Raw genomic sequence first — 19,863 nt, 5'->3', positions numbered from 1 at the left:
CTTGATGAATTTAAGTTGTGTTGTGATGTCATAGAGGACAAGATGATGGTGGCGTGGGTTAGAAAAGTAAACATTAACAGAGCATGCAGAAGAGGATGCACGGAACTGGTGTTTGGTAGGGTAGGAGAGAGCTATCTGTCTTATAGAGTTTGTGGGGTGTAAGTCATGTTGTGGTGGTGTTCAAAGTCTTAAGCTGGAGTATACTGGGACCGAGGAATGTGAACATGTGAGTAGATTGCATATTTGTGGTATATGGGAAAGATTAGGCTAGGAAAATATTCAATGCCTCCTTAGGCAGTTAAAGGGGTAGCATTCCATCTCATTCTCTTTTGCCCTAGAATTTGTGGTGCAGAAACAAATGCCAATTTTTAAAGTTAGTATTTGTATTTATTCATAGGTATACAACCGTAGCCTTTCTTATTAGAGACAACCCTCCCATTCCACCTTTCTTTGTTATTATTGTTGAGGCAACCCTCCTAGTCCACCATACTTTGTTATTTTCATTTCAGTTTCATTCCAAATATGAGCGAGAATAATGAGTAGCATCAGTTGGATAAGAATTGGCATCCCCTTTCTCCCATCTCCACTTGGGTACTTCCCTTTTTTAATTAGTACACAGCTGGTCCATTGCAAGTGCAGAAAGATGGTCCATAAATAAAAGGCTTTGGTTTGTATAGTTGAAATACCAAATACTCTAAAAATTTGGCATATTACATAGCTTTTTACTTATTTTTATTTATTTTTGTGGCTGTCATGGATTGTCTATCAAACTGATTGAAGGAATATGAGTCATTGTACATGTGCTCTTTGGCAATGAGTATAACTTGCAATTGCATCAATGAGAAGTTAATGTAATTCAGTATTTTTTCTTTTTATAATTTAAGTTTTTCCTCCCACAGAAAGTGCCAATGCCAATCTGCGTTTAGAGCACCCTAGGTGTGGGGTAATGGTAGAAGTTCTAGACCAGTACAATGTCATTCAACATAGGTTACAACCTTACATGAATCGTTACCATCAGGCAATGGCAAATGATCCTGTTTTTAGTGCTGGGGTAAGGAATTCACGGTTAAAATTATATTTTATATTAAAACATGTATTCTATATTATAGATTGATATATCCACTGTAATTGTACTTCTCAGTACAGATACTTTTTCTCAAATTATAAATTACAGTATTCTCTCATTAATAGTATTAAACTGTATTTTGCTTTATTAACACATTCTTGTCAATGATACCATTAACTTTAACTTTATGACATTTATCTCATACATGTTTATGATACTGTTGATTTAAAAACAAAGATAAAGACAAACAGAAATACATTAGTACTTTTTTTGATATTGAGATAAAATAGTTGCATACACACACACTCCAATATTTTAATCTCCCTACCCCTACCCCCATTCTTTTTTATGACAAAATAGTCTTAATAGTATTTGGTAAGAAGAGTGGATGAATAACTGAACTCTTCTTACTAGCAACCAGTTTGGTGATGATTTTACTCATTTTGACTGAATCAATTTTAATTATATCAGCCCCCAACATGGTTTGAAATTTAATCAACCTCATAAAAGGACGACTGTAATTTACATTAAGCTTTCTAAACTTTTTTTTTTTTTTTTTTTTTTTTTTTTTTTTGTTTTTTACTCTTTGCTTGCACACCCATTGCTGTTTATATAATTGTCTTATTCATGAGTGTTAAAGAATCCTACTCAATTCCCAAATAACAGTTTGTCTGATGACTGGTTGGCAGCAGGGTATGTTAATGGCCTTAACCCAACAGTTTCATATAAAGTAGGACTTCACTTGTGTGTATTCCTTTCTGTCAGCACCTCTGGTGTCCTGTCATCTCCCCTATTCATGGTGCTCATTCCATTGATGGTGCGGTGCACGGGTTTGCAGTTGCACGCCCAGCACAACTGTCAACCATACACATTCCAGGATAGGGATGTATGACAGACAAGTTAGGTCACAAGGGTCAGTGTTCAAGAAAGAAGTGTCTAGGAATACCGTTTCTTTCTGGTTATGTGAAATGATTAAGCATGCCTACTCCTCCATCAGTTTCCTCTGCCAATACTGAGCATGCAAGAGCACACAATATTAGAAGATTAAGCTCCTCTTTGGCATTTGAGAAGAAACTATCTGTACATAGAATTTTGAATGCTTTTTTCTCTCTCTCTCTCTCTCTCTCTCCTCTCTCCTCTCTCTCTCGGGCTCTCTCTCTCTCTCTCTCTCTCTCTTGGGTCAGGTGGTGGCTGCTCAGCAAGTTGTGTAGCTCATCCAGTGCTCCTAGCATGACAGTTTGTATCTTGCCTAAGATGATGGTATGAAAATGAAAATGATTGAGATGGCTCGTCTCTTTTCTTTCCCTTTTTGCCTTTTTTCCTTTTCTTCTCTTTCTAAGGGTGGGAAGAAGATGGATATATCATATGCTGGAACTGGCCGGATACAGGTTAGTGAAGTAGCCTTACTGTTGAGAGTATTTTATATTCTTCATAATATACTTTCAGTAGCAAACCCTTCACTCGAGCAAGGGGAGAGAGGAATGATGATAACACACATAGGTGGCTACCTTAGTTTGTTATCTGAACAGATCTAGCTATCAACAATACCTTCAGCTAAGTTCCGACAACTTCTTCATGGTTCCTACTCAGTCAAGAAGTGGTGTTTAGGAGCTCTATTTCTTTTGACTTGATGTAGTTTCACTCCTCCTGTGAGGAGTGGGGGATGTAAGCAGTAGCTACTGTTGCTGCTGCAATTACCAGCTGGTCCACAACTCGAGGAGAGAATATTGTGTAGCTCTTAAGACAGTTTCAAGAGCCTCGGTTTCCTTTAATAGCAACGACACCTATTTACTGCCTTGGTTACACTTTCCTCCTCCAGAGGATTTTGATTCTTTGGAACATTGACCAAGGTATCAAGCTGTTATACTTCCTTTCTTGGAAGTTTAACACAGTTATTGTTAGTCTTTCAAGAGTCTCAGGATCCAAGATAGCAACATCATCACAGTAGTGACATCGTCATCTAAACAGCCAAGCGTCCTTTCATCTACTCTATGGCAGTGCAAGTACACAAGCAGTGGCCAACCAAACATCACAAGCAAGATGAAGTCAGGAGATAAGGAGTTGATCTTGGCACCTGCACTTCCGGAATTCGTTCAAGCTCTGAAGAAGCTTGATCGTAGTTCTTCCTTTCTTGACTTTCTGAAGTTGGCTCTGTTCTGATCTGCCTGCTTGTTCTACATGTTTCAAAGGTGGTCAGTGAGTTGGATCATTCTCCATCTATGGTTCTGTGGCACCAGTGACAATAGGACACCTATGTTCCCTCTGTAAACTTGTCTTTCAACCCGATGCCAACAACTCATTTGTAAGCTTCGAGTTGCCCAAGAAATGGTGTCCAATGGCTATTTCTCTGACTAGGGAGACGATCAAATGAGCAATACCTCACAACTTACTGGTGGACGTTGGTGAGTTTCGGGGAAGATCTCTTGAGGCCAGGGTCATCAGTCTGTCCATTGCATTCAGGAAGAACCTGTCGGTCAATTACTAGGATGGAATGTAATTGTTCAGGTCACATTCATCTCCTTTTACCCTAGGACATTGCCCATAGGTCGTCCTTGGACTCCTTTAACTTTGTTCCTATTGTGAATCCTCAACAAGTCATGTAATTTACCCAGCTCTTGAGGGACAGGTTGCGTCTCACCTAAGATGTGCGGCTGTAAGGAAAAGGTGTGTGTGGGCTTGGCCTCCTCCCTTTCCCCTATCTTCTTCCTCTTCCAGTGGACTGAGGAACAGTGAACGAGCCATCATGTGCTGGACTGGCGTGCATGCAGGTGATCTAGGTGACTGAGTATCCTATCTAATAATTCAGTTTTAATTATACAACTTCCCTAATAATTATATAGCTAAGAGTTTCACTCGCTGGCAGTTAAAATCCCGAAATTCACGGGTTGTGCTAATTTTCTATCAAGTTGGTTAGGTAACAGTGCCCCGCCCACTTTCAGGGCAAGAGAGAGGAAACAACACAGCAAAGAGCTCAGTTTGTTTCTGCTGGCCGATGGCTATGGTTGTCGGTTGCAGTTATTCCTAGAATTTTTTGGGACTTTCTTTTGTAATCGCAATTGGTGAAGTACTCTGTTCTTTTATTAGCTGTCTTGGCAAATCATTTAGACAGCGTTAGGGTCTTTGATAGAGAACTTTTTTTTTTCTCCTTGGTGACCGTCAGGTCTTAGTGTTTTTTGGACAATGTCGGACACAGATTCTGCTAGCTTAGGTATTGTGTGACAGGTAAGAGTAAGCTAACCAAGGAATCATATGATAATCACACTTTATGTATCAATTGTTGAGGGCAAATATGTTCATGTGATAATAAATGTAATGAATGTGTTGATTGGGACAAAAGGAAGTGGAAGAGATTGGAATCTCATTTAAAGAAGTTAGAGAAACAGAAAGAGAAAAACTTTGATTAGGGCTAATTCAAAATCAGCTAACCAGGATTCTTTTGAATTGAATTCAGATCTGAGTATTCCTGTTACATCTTTAGCTCCCGCTCCCACTTCTCTTGATATGCCACCTTCTCCGTTTGCAGGCTCCAGCACTTCCGATCCCAGCCCCATCACCTGCCTAGAAGAAAAGATTGATAAGCGTTTTGCTCTGTTAGTACAGAGTATGGAGCAGCTTGGTGCGTCTGTGAAGGTCCTAATGGACAAGGCAAAAAGTGATAGTGTAGGTGGCTGTTCATCCCATCAACGCTCGTAGGCAAAGGTCACTGTCACACTCCGCAGCGCAGGGGAGGAGTCAAACTGGTAGCCCAAGGGAGGTCGGTGGGGTCTGCCCACGAGCAGTCACCCCCTCAGTTCAACCTGTTGTTGCTTCCCAGGTTGCAACTGAGAGCCGTTGGAAAGGGCTCTCCTTAGATGTGCATAAAAAAATTGTCAAGTTCGGAGGACTCCTCTCCACGACGCCAGTGGCGTTTGGGGAGCAAGTCTCAGCTGTTGAAGAGAGACGCTTCGGATTGTGCTCTAGATAATGCACGTCTTGGAGTTATTGGGAGAGCCCAGAATGTTTTTCTTCTGATTGCCTCTCGGAAGTTGACACTCCTCCGGAGCCCAAGGCTCACTGTCGCTCTGCAGCTCCTCTTCAAGCTCCTGTTTCTGTCACATGTAATGATCCTCCTGCAGTTATGAAGTGGTCGGTGCTTTCATCATCGGTTGTAGCAAAGCACTCATCAGCGCGCGAGCTCCCTTCAGTCAGGGGCCAGTTAGCTCATGTTTGCGTCTTGGAGGAGTGCCCATTGGACTTAGTCAAGCACCCATCGGCGCCCAAGCTCTCTTCTGTCACGCACCAGTTAGCGCCTGCTTGAGTCGTGTAGGAGCTCCCATCGACTCCCTCAGCTACTGCAGCTGCTGGTTCTGCTGTTGAGGCTGTAGATCCCATTTAGTCAAAGCTCAACAGTAATCTGCTTTAACTGAATGAGCCTCTGTCTTCAGTTCAAACTCCCACGACTCCATTAGCACCCGTGACAGTCCAGCAAGCGCCCACAACAATTAAGCTAGCATCAGTAGTGGTCAAAACTCCCTCGCATTGTCTCCTCGGATGCCTCAAGATGCTTCAGTGCTGTTTTGACACAGACACAGATTGATGCAGCCCCACCTCAGGCTCCTGCAGATGAGGATCTTTCTACCCTATTTCGTCTGAAGACAAAGCTGCAGGGGATCAAGAGGCTCCTTCTTCAGCATATGTGGCTTTAATGAAGTTCCTGCTTACCACATATCCATCTTCATTCAAGCAGATCTCTCTGTCGTCTCTTGAAACGCCTTTTGTTATGGATAGTATGCCTTCCTTGAACCTCTCAAAGATGCCGAAGATGGTTTTGTCTTCCTCAGCTAAGAAGGCTTTTAAAGAGATAAGATGCTTGACCAGCTGAAAAGAGGGAACAATGCAAGACCTTTTGTTTTCTGCTTTCTCGAATCTTCAGGTGGAGATACTTGTCTTATACTACGAAAGAGGCTCCTTCCTTGGGTGTTTGCGCCTCTTCACAGAGAGATTTTTCTGGTCTGTAGACGTAGCCAAACGCCCGGCTTTTTCTTTGTCAAAGATTTTGTTAACTGCCTCAGAGTTGGTGTTTGAAAGGCATTTTCAAGATATTTGAATTTACTTTCTCAAGTGGTCCGTTGGCACTCTGGCCCGCAAGATTAAGTCTTGCCCTAAGCTTTCAGAGAACCTACTGGTGGATTGGATGGGAGTTCTCTTGTGTATCGACAAGGGGATTAGGGATGGTTCCCACGACTTGGCCTGTCTCTACACAATGGGAACACTCAAGAAGAGGGAGCTCTGGTGTTCCTACACATCAAAGTGCATTACTTCCTCGCGAGATCAGCTCTGTTATTCTCTTCTCTTAGATAAGAGACACTTGTTTCCTCAAGCCACAGTTTTAGGTATTGCTTCAGATCTGGAGAAAAAATGTACACTGGATATCCTCGCCTGGTCTTCCAAAAGACCGAGAGATCCTCCAGCGATGGTTTCGAGGCAACCTCTTCCCTCAAGAGGCCAGCCGTTTTGGGCCAGACAGTACGAGGTTCTTTTCTAAATCCATCAAGAAAATGTCTTTAAGGGGCTCCTCTAGCTAGTGAGGATGCCGTTCTCTGCACTAGTGTAGGAGCCAGACTTCTAATGTTTTGGGAAGTTTGGCAGAGAAAATGGGCAGAACCTTGGATTGTCCAGGTTCTGAAGGAAGGTTACATTGTCCCATGCCTCAGGTTTATTCAAGAGGATCAGAGGTGTTTTTGGCTCTTGTAAGAAAGGGAGCAGTAGAACTCATTCAAGATTGTCTTGACGAAGTTCAAGATGGAAACAAACCTAACAGTCCTGTCGTCCATTCATCTGGGAGATTGGATGACATCCATAGATCTTCAGGATGCATACTTCCATGTTCCCATACACCCCAAGTCAAGGAAGTATCTCAGGTTTGTGTTCAAAGGAAACTTTTCAATTTCACGCCCTTTGCTTTGGACTGACGACGGCACCTCATGTATTTGCCAGGGTAATGGCTCCCATTGCAAAGTGGCTTCACCTTCAAGGGATAAGAATATCTTTGTATTTAGACGATTGGCTCCTATAGGCCCAATCAGAGAGTCAGTGTGCAGAGGATCTCGAAATGACTGTTTTTAGTACAGGAGTTCAGAATCCTCATAAACTCCCAGAAATCTTAGTTGATTCCAACTCAATAGATTCAATATTTGGCAATGATTATAGCGACTCAGAGTTTTTGGGTTTTTCTGACACAGAAAAGAGTAGATTCTTGCATAAGAAAGATCTTCTGGCCTTAAACAAGTGCTCGGCCAACAATTGGATGAGTCTACTGGGGTTCCTTTCATCAATGGAGTAGTTTGTGTCGCTAGGCAGGCTACATCTGAGAACCCTGCAGTTCTTTCTGAAAGTGAGCTGGAACAGGAAAGAGCTACCAGACTCGCATGTTTTTCCTATAACACAGGAAATATAAGAGAACCTTCTTTGGTGGAATTCAGAGATGAGACTATCGGAAGGCAAGTCCCTCTTTCAACTGAACCCCGACCTGAATTTCTTTTCAGATGCGTTGGGCGTGGGGTGGGGAGAGCTTTTAGAGCAAAGCAAAATCTCAGGAGTATGGGCCCCAGAGCAAAGATCTCTGCATATCAGTGTGAATGTTCTAAAGGCAGTACACCTGGGCCTTCAGCCCTTCTCATCAGAAGTAGAAAACAAGACGGTAGCAGTCTACAGGGACAACACAACTGCTCTCTCATACATCAAGAACTCATACATCAAGAAGCAGGGAGGGACTCGGTCTTTCTCTCTTTACGAAGTGGCAGGAGATCTCATTTGGGCAGAACAAAACAATATGCATTTAGTCACCAGGTTCATCCAGGGGAAGCTAAATGTTTTAGCAGACAAGCTAAGTCATCGGAAACAAGCCCTACTGACGGAATGGATGATGGCTCCTTTGGTCTGCCTAGACCTTTGGAAACTGGGGAAAACCAATGATGGACTTTTCCCCACGTATCGGAACTATCATCTCCCTCTGTTTTGTTTGCCAGTTCCAGACCTACAGGCATGGGCAGTGGATGCTTTTCTTTTGGACTATTTGTACAAGGAACTGTATGCTCTCCCTCCGTTCAGCCTAAGACAAGTGCTGAAAAAGTTCCTTGCGCACAGCAATGCGTTTCTGGTCCTGGTGACCCCCTTCTGTCCATCTAAGGAATGATTCCCCGATCTCGTAGATCTATTGATGGACTTCCCGAGGCTGCTTCCTCAAAAGAAGCAGCTAATCAAACAACCACACTTCCACAGATTCCACAAAAACCTGTTTTCTCTGGCCCTGACAGGATTCAAACTATCCAGAAATTCCTTATAAAGAAAGGGTTTTCTAAGGGAGCTTCAGAGGCTGTCTCCATGTATAGGAGATCCTCTAGCAACGTGTATCAGAATTAGTGGAGAATCTTCAGACACTTATGTAAGAATTCCAACATCTCTCATTCTAAGACCACTGTGATGCAAATAGCCGATTTCTTGGACTTGTCCTCCAACCCTGACATCTCTGATCTCATTAGATTGTTTGATACTTCTTATCATAAAGTTTCTCTCATGGTGCCTTGGAATCTGGATATTGTGTTAAATTGGTGGTCTGGGCCTCGTTTCGAACCTATGCAAGAGCTTAGTCTGAGGGATTTAATTAGGAAAACTCTCTTCTTAGTATCCTTGGTGAATGGTAAAAGGATTAGCGAGATTTGTGCACTTTATAAGAAAATATGTTTTTCGAAAGGGAATGCTATTTTTTCATATTCTCTGGGGGTTTTTAGCCAAGAACAAGTCTCCCTCTAATCCTTGGCCTCGCTCTTTTTCGATCCCTAGTTAGACAGAAGTCCTGAGTAATGACAGTGTGGAAAGAACTCTGTTCCCAGTGAGGTCCTTAAAGTACTACCTTCACAGAACTAAAGACATTCATAGAAATTTTGGCAGTTTTTGGTGTTCTGTAAAAAATCTCTCCAGACCATTGTCCAATACGTAATGCTCTAGCATTCTTCGTAAGAGACTTCATCCAAGAAGCATGTTTTTCCGCTAAAGACATTCTCCCGGTCTGCAAGGCTAAAAGCTTGTGAAATTAGGGCAGTAGCCACTTCTCTGGCTTTTAAGAGAAAATTATCTTTTACTTCGATTATTAATTCTACATTTAGGAAATTGAAATCTGTGTTAGCATCGGATTATCTCTGTGACATTGAAATGGTGTATGAAGACTGCAGTACCCTGGGTCTGTTTCTGGCGGCTGGTGTGGTGTTGGGAAAGGAAGTGTAGGAAGCAAGGTTGTTTTTATGGGAAACCTGAAGGTATGAAGTACCTGCAGTACCCTTCAGTCCTTTGATAGGTTGGTGGTGGATATTTTGTTATTTTGGTTATAGGTAAAAATCTTTTGTGGTGATATGTTGGTACTGAGCCCTGGGCAGGGGCATTTATTTTTTATCCTTTGTAAGTCATCTGAATTGTCCTTCGCTACAGAGGTCCCACTATGTAGTAGGTGCTACATGGTTTTACTGCCACATCATTACATGATAAGATGAGTGGCAATCAGAGGCAATATTTTCCTGCTACAACTCTCTTATTAGGTAAGAAATCAACAAACATTGAATGTAAATACTTACAATTCTGTAAACACGTTACACAGTGATTTTGTGAGTTTCTTTTTCAAACATTTTAATGTTGGCAAAGTTTTTTTATTCTCGTTCCATGCATTTCCATGCATTTTTTATGAATCTAAGGTCGAATTATCTATTCTTCCCACCTTCCCGCAATGTGGGAATTAGCTATATAATTACTGGGGAAGCATATAATTAAAAATTACATTTGTATGATAGAATAAAGTTTTAATTATACTTACCCAGTAATTATATAATCAGAGCCCCCCCCCCCCCCCCCCCCCCCATCTCCTAGCATGGATATCTGTTATTGAGCATAAACAAACTGAGCTTTTTGCTGTGTTGTTCCTCTCTCTTGCCTCGAAAGTTGGCGGGGCACTGTTGATCAACCAAACCAAGTAGAAAATTAGAGCAACCTGCGAATTTTGGGATTTTAACTGCCGGCAAGTAAAACTTAGCTACCTAATTACTGGGTACCTATAGTTAAATCTATTTTATCATAATGTAATTTTTATTTGGATGAGATAATTAGATGCAAATCCTTCCCTCTCTCAAGCAATAAGAGAGAGGGACTGACTATTAGCAAGCCAGTTGGTTATTCTTAGCTTTATTATAGTCTTCGACATCATGGGTTCATCCAGACCTATTCGAATCAGAGGATATACTTCCCGTAATTCAAAATGCCCATAAGTCTTGACATTTAAACATCACATTGTTCAATAGATCAGTGGAGTGTTCTTCCTTTGATCTTTCATACCAGAAAGAGAGAGTATGCAGGTGAGCTGCATATAACTGCTAAATACCAGGTGCCCCTTAAACTAAAATGCTTATATCTGCCTATTTTAACAGTTCACTGCCTAATTTGATACAAAAAAAAAAAAAGTGAATGTGATCAATTTGTGAATTGGTGAAAGTTCCAGCAGAAAAGTGAACATTTTTTTTTTAAATCTGTGACATCGTTAAGTATATCTTGGTTTTACCAGGCCATTGAGCTAAATAACAGCTCTCCTTGGGCTGGCCCAAAGGATTGGATATTTTTACGTGGCTAGGAACCAATTGGCTACCTAGCGACGGGACCCACAGCTTATTGTGGGATCCGAACCACATTATATCAAGAAATGAAATCCTGTCACCAGAAAAAATTCCTCTGATTCCACGTTGGCAGAGCCGAGAATATTTCTTTGGACCACCAGATTGGTAGGCGAGCGCAAAAACCACTCGTCCAGTGAGAAACTAATATACAAACTTGAGGTCTTTACATAAAGGGCCCACTTCTTACCACACCTCATTCTTTTACCCCCTACCTTCAATAAGTGTTACCATAACCACTTTCCAAATTACAAACCCCCTAACTGGAATCTCCCTTTGCTCCATCTGGAGGAAGATGGAGGTAGTTTTGGAATACAGCTAGTTGTCGACTTACGAATGATCAGCTTTACAACCACCCATAACTAGAACAACTGGGAAGCGACTTGAGCAAGGAGTGGTGTTCAGCTGAACATACGACAGTTTTTCCCCAGCTCCCATCTTTCCACACACACAGCTCACTTTTCGAGCTGCTAATGATTATTCGTGTACATCAGCAACAAGGTTATAATTCTAGTAAACTTATGCCATCAAACACAACCGTAGATAAAATTGAGAGAATCATTTTGATCAAAACTTCAGGTCTTGAAAAAACACATTCTACTGTTGTTTTCATGCTAATAAATGATAAGTAATGAAACGGTAAAGCTCGTACTATGATGAAATCATGTGAAAGTAGTGAACGGAATCACAATACTTTTACACAATAAACATGCCCTCAAGGCAATCTGTTAACCCTCTTACACCGGAGCGGTAAATAAAAAATTGTCTCCCGTATGCCGGAGGGGTTTCGGAGTGAGCGCGGAAGCGGAAAAAATATTTTTTTCAAAAAATCACAGCGCGCTTAGTTTTCAAGATTAAGAGTTCATTTTTGGCTCCTTTTTTTGTCATTGCCTGAAGTTTAGTATGCAACCATCAGAAATGAAAAAAATTATCATTATCATATATAAATAATGCAATATATGATAGCGCAAAAACGAAATTTCATATATAATTGTATTCAAATCGCGCTGTGCGCAAAATGGTTAAAGGTAACAAGTTACTTTTTTTTCATTGTAATGTACACTAAAATGCGATCATTTTGGTATATAACACATTGTAAAATGATAAAAGCAACACAGAAAATATTATCACAAAATAATGCATGAATTCGTAACGCGCGGACGTAAACAAATATTTTTTTCAAAAATTCACCATAAATCTGAATATTGTCCTAGAGACTTCCAATTTCTTTCAAAATGAAGACAAATGATTGAATATTACTATACTGTAAGAGTATTAGCTTACAATTGCAGTTTTCGACCATATCTGACGAGTTGAAGTTGACCGAATGTCGAATTTTTTTATATATATTTTTTATATGCAATTATTTCAGAAATAAGAAAAGCTACAACCTTCAAATATTTTTCGTTTTATTCTACATGAAATTGCGCACATTTTCATATATAAAACTCTATGAAATGCCTAATATGAAACAGAGCAAATATTCCGAGAATGGGACGTACACATTTCGGAGATTTGTGGCGGAGAATCCGCACGCGGAGGGAAGGAAAGATTTTTTTTTAAATTCACCATTAATCTAAATATTTTGCTAGAGACTTCGAATTGGTTTCAAGATGAAGATAAATGACTGAATATTACTAGACTGTTAGGGTTTTAGATTACAATTGCGTTTTTCGACCATTTCGGTAGAGTCAAAGTTGACCGAACGTGGTTTTTTTTCTATTTATCGTGATTTATATGCAAATATTTCAAAAATGAGAAAAGCTACAACCTTCAATTAGTTTTTGTTGCATTCTACATGAAATTGCGCACATTTTCATATATAAAACTTTGTAACGGCTAATTTAAAATGGTGCAAACATTACCACAATCGCACGTATGATTTTTTTGGAAGAGTTACCGCGCGGACATAAAGAAAATGTTATTTTTTTTCATAAATTCACCATAAATCGAAATACTGTGCTAGAGACTTCCAATTTGTTGCAAAATGAAGGTAAATGCTTGAATATTACTAGAATATAAGCGTTTTAGCTTACAATTGCGTTTTTTGACCATTTCGGTAGAGTCAAAGTTGACCGAAGGTTGAAATTTTGGCAATTATCGTTATTTATTTGAAAATATCTCAAAACTGATAAAAGCTACAACCATGGGTTGTTTTTAGTTGTATTGTGCATGAAATTGCGCACATTTCCATATATAAAACTTTATATAACGGCTAATTTTAAAATGGTGCAAACATTACCACAATCGCATGTATGATTTTTTTCGGAAGAGTTACCGCGCGGACGTAAGGAAAAAGTTTTTTCATAAATTCACCATAAATCGAAATATTGTGCTAGAGACTTCCAATTAGTTGCAAAATTAAGGTAAATGATTGAATATTACTAAAATATAAGAGTTTTAGCTTACAATTGCGTTTTTCGACCATTTCGGTAGAGTCAAAGTTGACCGAAGGTTGAAATTTTGGCAATTATCGTTATTTATATGAAAATATCTCAAAACTGATAAAAGCTGCAATCATGAGTATTTCATTGTATTCTACATAAAAATGCACACACTTTCATATATAATACTTCATGTAACAGCTAATTTACAATGGTACAAAAATTATGTCAAAGTGAAGAAATAATTTCCGAGATGTGTCACAGATACTTTTTAGTGCGGCAAGAAAGAAATTCGCGCTTGCGCGCCTGCGTAACGATTGTAAACATAACAACACCTTGTTCCGTGAACTCCCAGTATCCCCCAAGGTGCGTGATTCAAAAGTTTTTGGCTGGTAGACCTATAAGTATTTTTCCGCGAATTTTAAAAAAACTTTTGTAAGTCGACGTAAAATACGTCCAGTCGGCACACGAGAGACAAAAAATGTCAACGTAAAATACGTCCAGTCGGCATAAGAGGGTTAAAGGAAAACATAATTTAGTTCACGAGAAGTATTAAATTCATATTTCAACTTGAAAAACATGTATGACAAATTACCTTGTCTCATATAAGTAAAGTATCTAGATATTTTATGCTTACTAGAAGCAAGGCAGTTCACTCCAAATTGAGTTAAATACGGTGAAATAAACTCTTATTCACCATAAGCTAATAGGCGCCTCAGTGGCATGGTTGGTATGTTGTTGGCGTCCTACCTCGGTGATCACGGGTTCGATTCTCGGCCATTCCATTGAGGAGCAAGAGATGTGTATTTCTGGTGATAGTTCACTCTCGACGTGGTTCGGAAGTCATGTAAAGCCGTTGGTCCCGTTACTGAATAACCATTGGTTCCATGCAACGTAAAAGCACCATACAAACAAAAAGCCATCAGCTAATTTCCAAACCAAAACATAGACTGTTTTGTTAGTATTTTATGATACTATAATATGAGAATACATAGAATATTATTGGATACAGTAATGTATAACTTTTTAAAAGATTCATGGAAAAGATGCATATTCATTGTTTTTATTTCATAAATATACATAGCCAACAACAGCCTGGCATTGCTCAATTATGCTGATGTCGGTCCGAATCTGATTCTCTCTCTCTCTCACTCTCTCTACTGATATATCATAATCAGAATGCACTGAACCTGGAGAATTGGCTTATATTAACAGATTACTAAATTATATCGTATATGCAGTATACTGTAGGCTAGGCTACTGTATTTGTATGTATACCGTAGATGTACCATGATATCATCATCATCGTATACACGAGGCTAACTTGTTAGTATTATTCAATTTTTCTTTACACAATTATCATAAGCCAGTGTGCATTGAACGTACAGAATTAGCTGAAATTAATAATTACCATGCCCTATATGTATAAAGTATACTGTGTAGTGTAGGCTAGGCTAGTATAATATTCTTACGGTAAATTAACATGGGCTGACTTACGTTCAAATTGTTTTACAACCGGTTGGTTGTAACCAATTGCAGTCGTAAGTTGTCAACTAGCTGTACAGGGTTGAGTACTGAGGACTCTTACCACTGTACAGTCAACATTCTAGAATGGGATGATTTCTTCCACCTCTTCCAGTCTTCTTCCTTAGGCCATGGCTTAGAATAAGTCAAAAAAGAGGAAGACAAGAGGACTGTTGAGGTAAGCAGTTTCCTTCATTCTCACTTCTATAATTTGGGGGATGTTTAAATTACCTTTAGTTATATGACAGTTATGGGATGGAAAGTTTGGATACTCTGTCTGGCAGGGCAGTTTCAGACTATCCCTCATGGTAAGCTGCCCCTTCTTCCCTTTTCTCTGTTTGAATTCCAACCTGCCCTCCAGTTTTACTTTTCCTAGGTCCCTGACAGTGATCTGTTGTAAGGTAGATTATTGCAGTGCGTTTACCATTTTTCTCATGCTGTTAGCAGCACAGGTGCACAGGAACAGGATAAGGCTTTGATGGTACTTGAGAGTTTACAGTGGCATTATCATCAAAAGAATTTGAGAAACATCATTACCTTTTCATGTTGTGATTTGGGTATTCAAATCAACTGTGACAAGTTTTATTTGGAACTGACTATAAAGCAACATTTTTAAGGATAGTAGTAGACATGTTAAACCTCCTGGTTTGTCATTCAAACAGCTGATGTATTAACTAATGCATGAGTGTCAGGGGAAAATATTAGAAATTATGTAGAGGGTGAAGAATTTGAGAATATATCAGTTTAGTCTGTGTTATTATAATTATATTTTCTGTGTGAGGGAAATGCGGGCATTGTTCAATGTATGGGAAACGTATGATTTTGGAAATGGTCTTTATGTATTTAAGTTATGTTGTGACATCATAGACGACAAGATGGTAAACAAAACATGAGCGGAAGTAAAGGCGACACAGGAATGGTGGTGGGTGTGGTAGGAGAGACCTTTCTGTCTTGTAGGTATTTAGGGATTGTAAGTCATGTTGTGGTGTTGTTTAAAGTCTTACGCTGGATTGTACTGGGACTGAGGCACATGAACAGGTGAGTAGATTGCTTGATTGTTGCATATATAGGAAAGATTAGGCTAGGAAAATATTCAAAATACTAACATAAAATATGAGAACAAAAACCAACACCAACCCTACATATATTTATGAGCAAATTAATAAAAAGACGCATGGGAGAAAGAGAAATATATGTCCTCTTGAAGTCAAGATCACAACTAACTCATGAGCTGCCTACAATCATAGATCTGAGCCAGTCTAAAAGTTGCCATTAGTGAATTTGGGCCATAGAAGTAATGGAACCTCTTCCTGCCTTATTCCATAAAGTTGATGGTGCATAATATTGATGCTCACCATGAGTGAATCTGCTCACCACTCAAAACCTGTTATTGTTACTTATAGGAAATTGTGTAGGTTGCTGCTGCTGCTCTGCTCATCTTTTGTTTAATCAGATTAAAAGACAGAGGCTTGGTCTTTGTAAATCCAGTAATACTTATTAATATTGGTTATGTATGAAAAAAAATCAGTTTTAAAATAACTAAAAAAAAACCGTTCATTTGAATAGTGCAAAAGTTTTTCCCAACTGAATAATAGGAATTATTTAAAAATTTGTCTTGTCATGGACTTTTTAATGGCTATGTTCATACTTTGTAAATGTTTGTTATATCTTTCATCAAACATAGGACAGACCTTCCCTGCAGCAAGAACAGTGGCTTTTGTGGCGTGTTTCAGAAGTTTTGCATTTTGTTTCCCATGCAATGCATGCCATTAGTGATATTATGGTAGACCTTCGCCGCTCACCTCCTCGACAACTGCGAGCACGTCCTATCATTATCCAGCAGCCTGCATTGGTACAGGTGAGACTGTGGCCTTGATGATGTAGTAATAAAGTGGAATGATATTATATCATGCTCTATCTTGTGAAATTAAATTTTTGCTGTATAGGAAAACTCATGAATTTGATACACGGACATTTTAATGCTACAACTTCATACAAAAATTTTGTTGATCTTATTTTCAATGCAGGCACAGATCAATGTTACCACCAGTTCAGATACAGCAAGATCATCCATGAATGGTAGACCAACCACAAGCAATTCTTCAAATATCAGTTCTACTCCTAATACCACTACCACCAGCTCTACTAATTCTCCTAGTTCAGTTAATATATTTACAATATCTCCGGCTGATGGGGAGAGAAATAGTACTAATAACACTACGACATCGTCTACATCATCAAATACATCAAGCTCAACTAGTTCAACGTCTAATCCATTCTTGACTCCAAATTCCCAGCAAGCACGTAATTTAGCATCCGTTTTGAATTTGGGTTCCAATCTTCAAAATTTCCCAATGGATGGTGGTGATATGGTCTTAATGGAGGTTGGCCCTCATGGGATTACCATAGATTCTGTTTCAGCTGATGGTAGTGGAGGAGGTAAAGAAAATTTGTTATTACAGTTTATTATTTTGTTGGTTGATGACTTTAATACTGTATAGAGACATTGAAAACCTATAGACATTGAAAATAATACATCAATATATAAATAACAATTTTTACCATAAGCAGGCATCTATTTGGTATTAAATGCATTTAAGCACTTTGTCTTATTCATACTTATCTTTGCATTGCAGGAGGAAGTGGTCCTCCGCCAGAGCTCATTAGGAATTTAGTCACATCAATAACAAATCAATTAGGAGTGCACCTTGGCGCCACCCCCAGTTCTTCATCGGCTTCTGCCTCTACTACATCGGAACCTTCATCCACTTCTGCTAATTCCTCTTCATCCACCAGTTCTACTTCAAATTCCACTTCAAGTCCAGGTGTCCAGAGAGGGAGACCTGGAAGAAATAGTCAAGCCACTGGTAACAGGTAATTGTATACTTTTAATTTTTTTATTTTATTTATTATTTTTATTGTGAATGGTAACCTTTTTAGAATCTAGTATAAAGTATCATCCATTGGAAAAAATACACAATTAGCAATAAATATTTGGCATTTGAAGAGAGTTGGGAGTAATATATATCTCCCATATAAGTAGGGACCATTCTGAGAGTATTGTCATAAACTAGTCCTATGTAGGAAATTATGAAAATTTTGCCTTGCTTCCTTACTTTTCATTTTTTTTTATGTAATAACTGACATAAATTGTGGTCGGGTCAGTGTCCTATCATCATAGGACGTCTCCTTTGTTGAGTAGCATATACTACTGAAATTATGTCACCATAGGGGATATCCTCATAGGATATCTCTGTTAGAAATGCACCTATGTTCTTTTGGCAGCACAAGAGCATCGTCTCTGTCTACAGTGCAAATTTCTTTGACAGTGCACAAGTTGACAGAAGGATATTTAGAACGTATCTGCGTAAAGCATAATATCATAGGATATCCCCTTGAGTTATCCTATTGTCTCCTCTGTCAACTTGGAGAAGATCCATGTTAGGCCTCTCTGCTACACAGTTCAAAAGGAAGCTAGAGGTTTACTGTTCGGTGGTCCCAGATCCGTTGCTTGGGTGGAGGACTCCCTTCTGAATATTGGGAACAACCTGAAAGTTAACAGATTTCTTCCATTTTGCCTGTTCCTTCATGTCCTGAACAGAGTGCTAATAGGTTTCAAAATCTCAGAATGACCCTAATATCTCCCTGTGGCCCCAAGCTAAGTGGTTCCCAGGTTGTTTTCTCGTCTCAGCAATGCCAAGAGATATTCCACCTTAGCACAGCCTTCTCCACCAAGCTCATGTGAAGAAATACCACCAGTTTACCGGTAGGATCTTTATCTCTTCATGTCTGGAAGATGATAGTGCGGAGGAGGGAATGAGTGAGATGACTGGTCTCTTTTTCTTTCCCTTTTCTCCACTTCAGTACCTACGGGCAGTTTGAAGAATAAGACACATCATATGCTAGAAATGTCTTGATCCAGGTGAACGTTGCAGCCATGCTGTTACAGCACTTTTTGCATTCCATGTAATATACAAATTGACTTCTCAGTAGCTTCAACTCCTCTCTCCAGCAAGGGAAGCGAGAAGTGGCGTCAAACTCCATTTCCTGTGGCTATCATGGTTTGTTGCTTGAACAGATATAGTTCTTTATGACATCCACATATGCAGTGAATTTGGACATGTTTCATTGTATTTAAACCCAGTAGACTGGGTATTAGATATCCACATATCTAAAATCTCTAAGGCTTAGGTCCGCTTCTTTAGAATTTTCATTTTCAAGAAGAATGATCAGGCGTGCCGAAGCTCCAGTCACTTCAGGATTCTCATACCTCCTTCCAAGTGTGAGTCTGTCCTATTGTTAAGACTGGAGGGTTGTTCTGCATATGAACAAAGGACAAATTTTTAATTAATTTGTATTTTTCATAACTAACATTGACTGCCCACCTCTTGCCACCCATCTTGTTTCATCCTGGGTTGGAAGAAAGACTAATGTGTCACTAGGTTCAGGTGTGGTCTCTTGACTGCTTACACCTCAACTACGCATTGAATGTGAGATGCCACAGATTCTTGCATTTATGATCTTTGGTTATTTTTAACCGCTTTCCAGCTGACACCAGAAGATATATCCAATTTTGAAACCTCAATTGTTCATACACGAAACAAACCTTCGGTCTTAACATTAGGATTTACTAGCGCCAAGCTGGAAACCGGTAGAATTAAAATTACACTTGTGAGATCCAGGGACTAATGGCATCTATACCAGGTCACGGGGCATGTATACCCAGAATGCCCACGGCTACCTGTGACCCATCAGTTATTTTCCTACCGCCTTTAAGATAAGACGTGTTACTGTCTATCTCATTTAAAGCCGGTTTTTCAGTTTGCCCGTTCTTTATCCATTTCATTTTTTTTATTTTTCATTCCTTTTCTTTCTCCAAGTGTGATCAGTGTGTGGTAAGAGTGTATACGTGGTATGATGGAGAATTTTGCCTCAACATCGGGATCGTCTACCGCTTCGAAGCAGTAGACAAAGGAAACTGCCCAGAGTCAGTGGTTTCCCTTGTTCTAGGTTCCTAACTTCGGTGTCGACGGATCCTCATCCAACGTGTAGTAGGTGCAGGGAAAACGTATGTACGGTCTCTAATCCGTGTTCTGTTTGTCGCGGTTGGTCGGTGGAACAGTGGAAGAAGTTCTATGGGAAAAGCCAATACAAAGAAAGGGGGTGACGCCATCTTTGGATGACCAAACCTTACCGGCTT

At 39.6% G+C, this 19,863-nt stretch overlaps 1 protein-coding gene across 6 annotated transcripts in view; it reads left to right on the top strand.

Annotated features, from left to right (window-relative positions):
• LOC135220857 (large proline-rich protein BAG6-like) overlaps positions 1–19,863 on the top strand; it is a 289,694-nt gene that overhangs the window by 162,157 nt on the left and 107,674 nt on the right. For all 6 annotated transcript variants that reach the window (XM_064258425.1, XM_064258423.1, XM_064258427.1 and 3 more), the window contains exons 9-12: positions 900–1,051; positions 16,348–16,521; positions 16,691–17,102; positions 17,300–17,537. In XM_064258425.1, the coding sequence (XP_064114495.1) occupies positions 900–1,051; positions 16,348–16,521; positions 16,691–17,102; positions 17,300–17,537 (976 nt within the window). The remainder of the gene's footprint in view (positions 1–899; positions 1,052–16,347; positions 16,522–16,690; positions 17,103–17,299; positions 17,538–19,863) is intronic.

This window comes from Macrobrachium nipponense, chromosome 2, assembly GCF_015104395.2.
Source record: "Macrobrachium nipponense isolate FS-2020 chromosome 2, ASM1510439v2, whole genome shotgun sequence".
Taxonomy (NCBI): Eukaryota; Metazoa; Arthropoda; class Malacostraca; order Decapoda; family Palaemonidae; genus Macrobrachium; species Macrobrachium nipponense.
The sequence above is the reverse complement of the archived record's forward strand: the minus strand, read 5'-3'. Positions and strand labels throughout refer to the sequence as shown.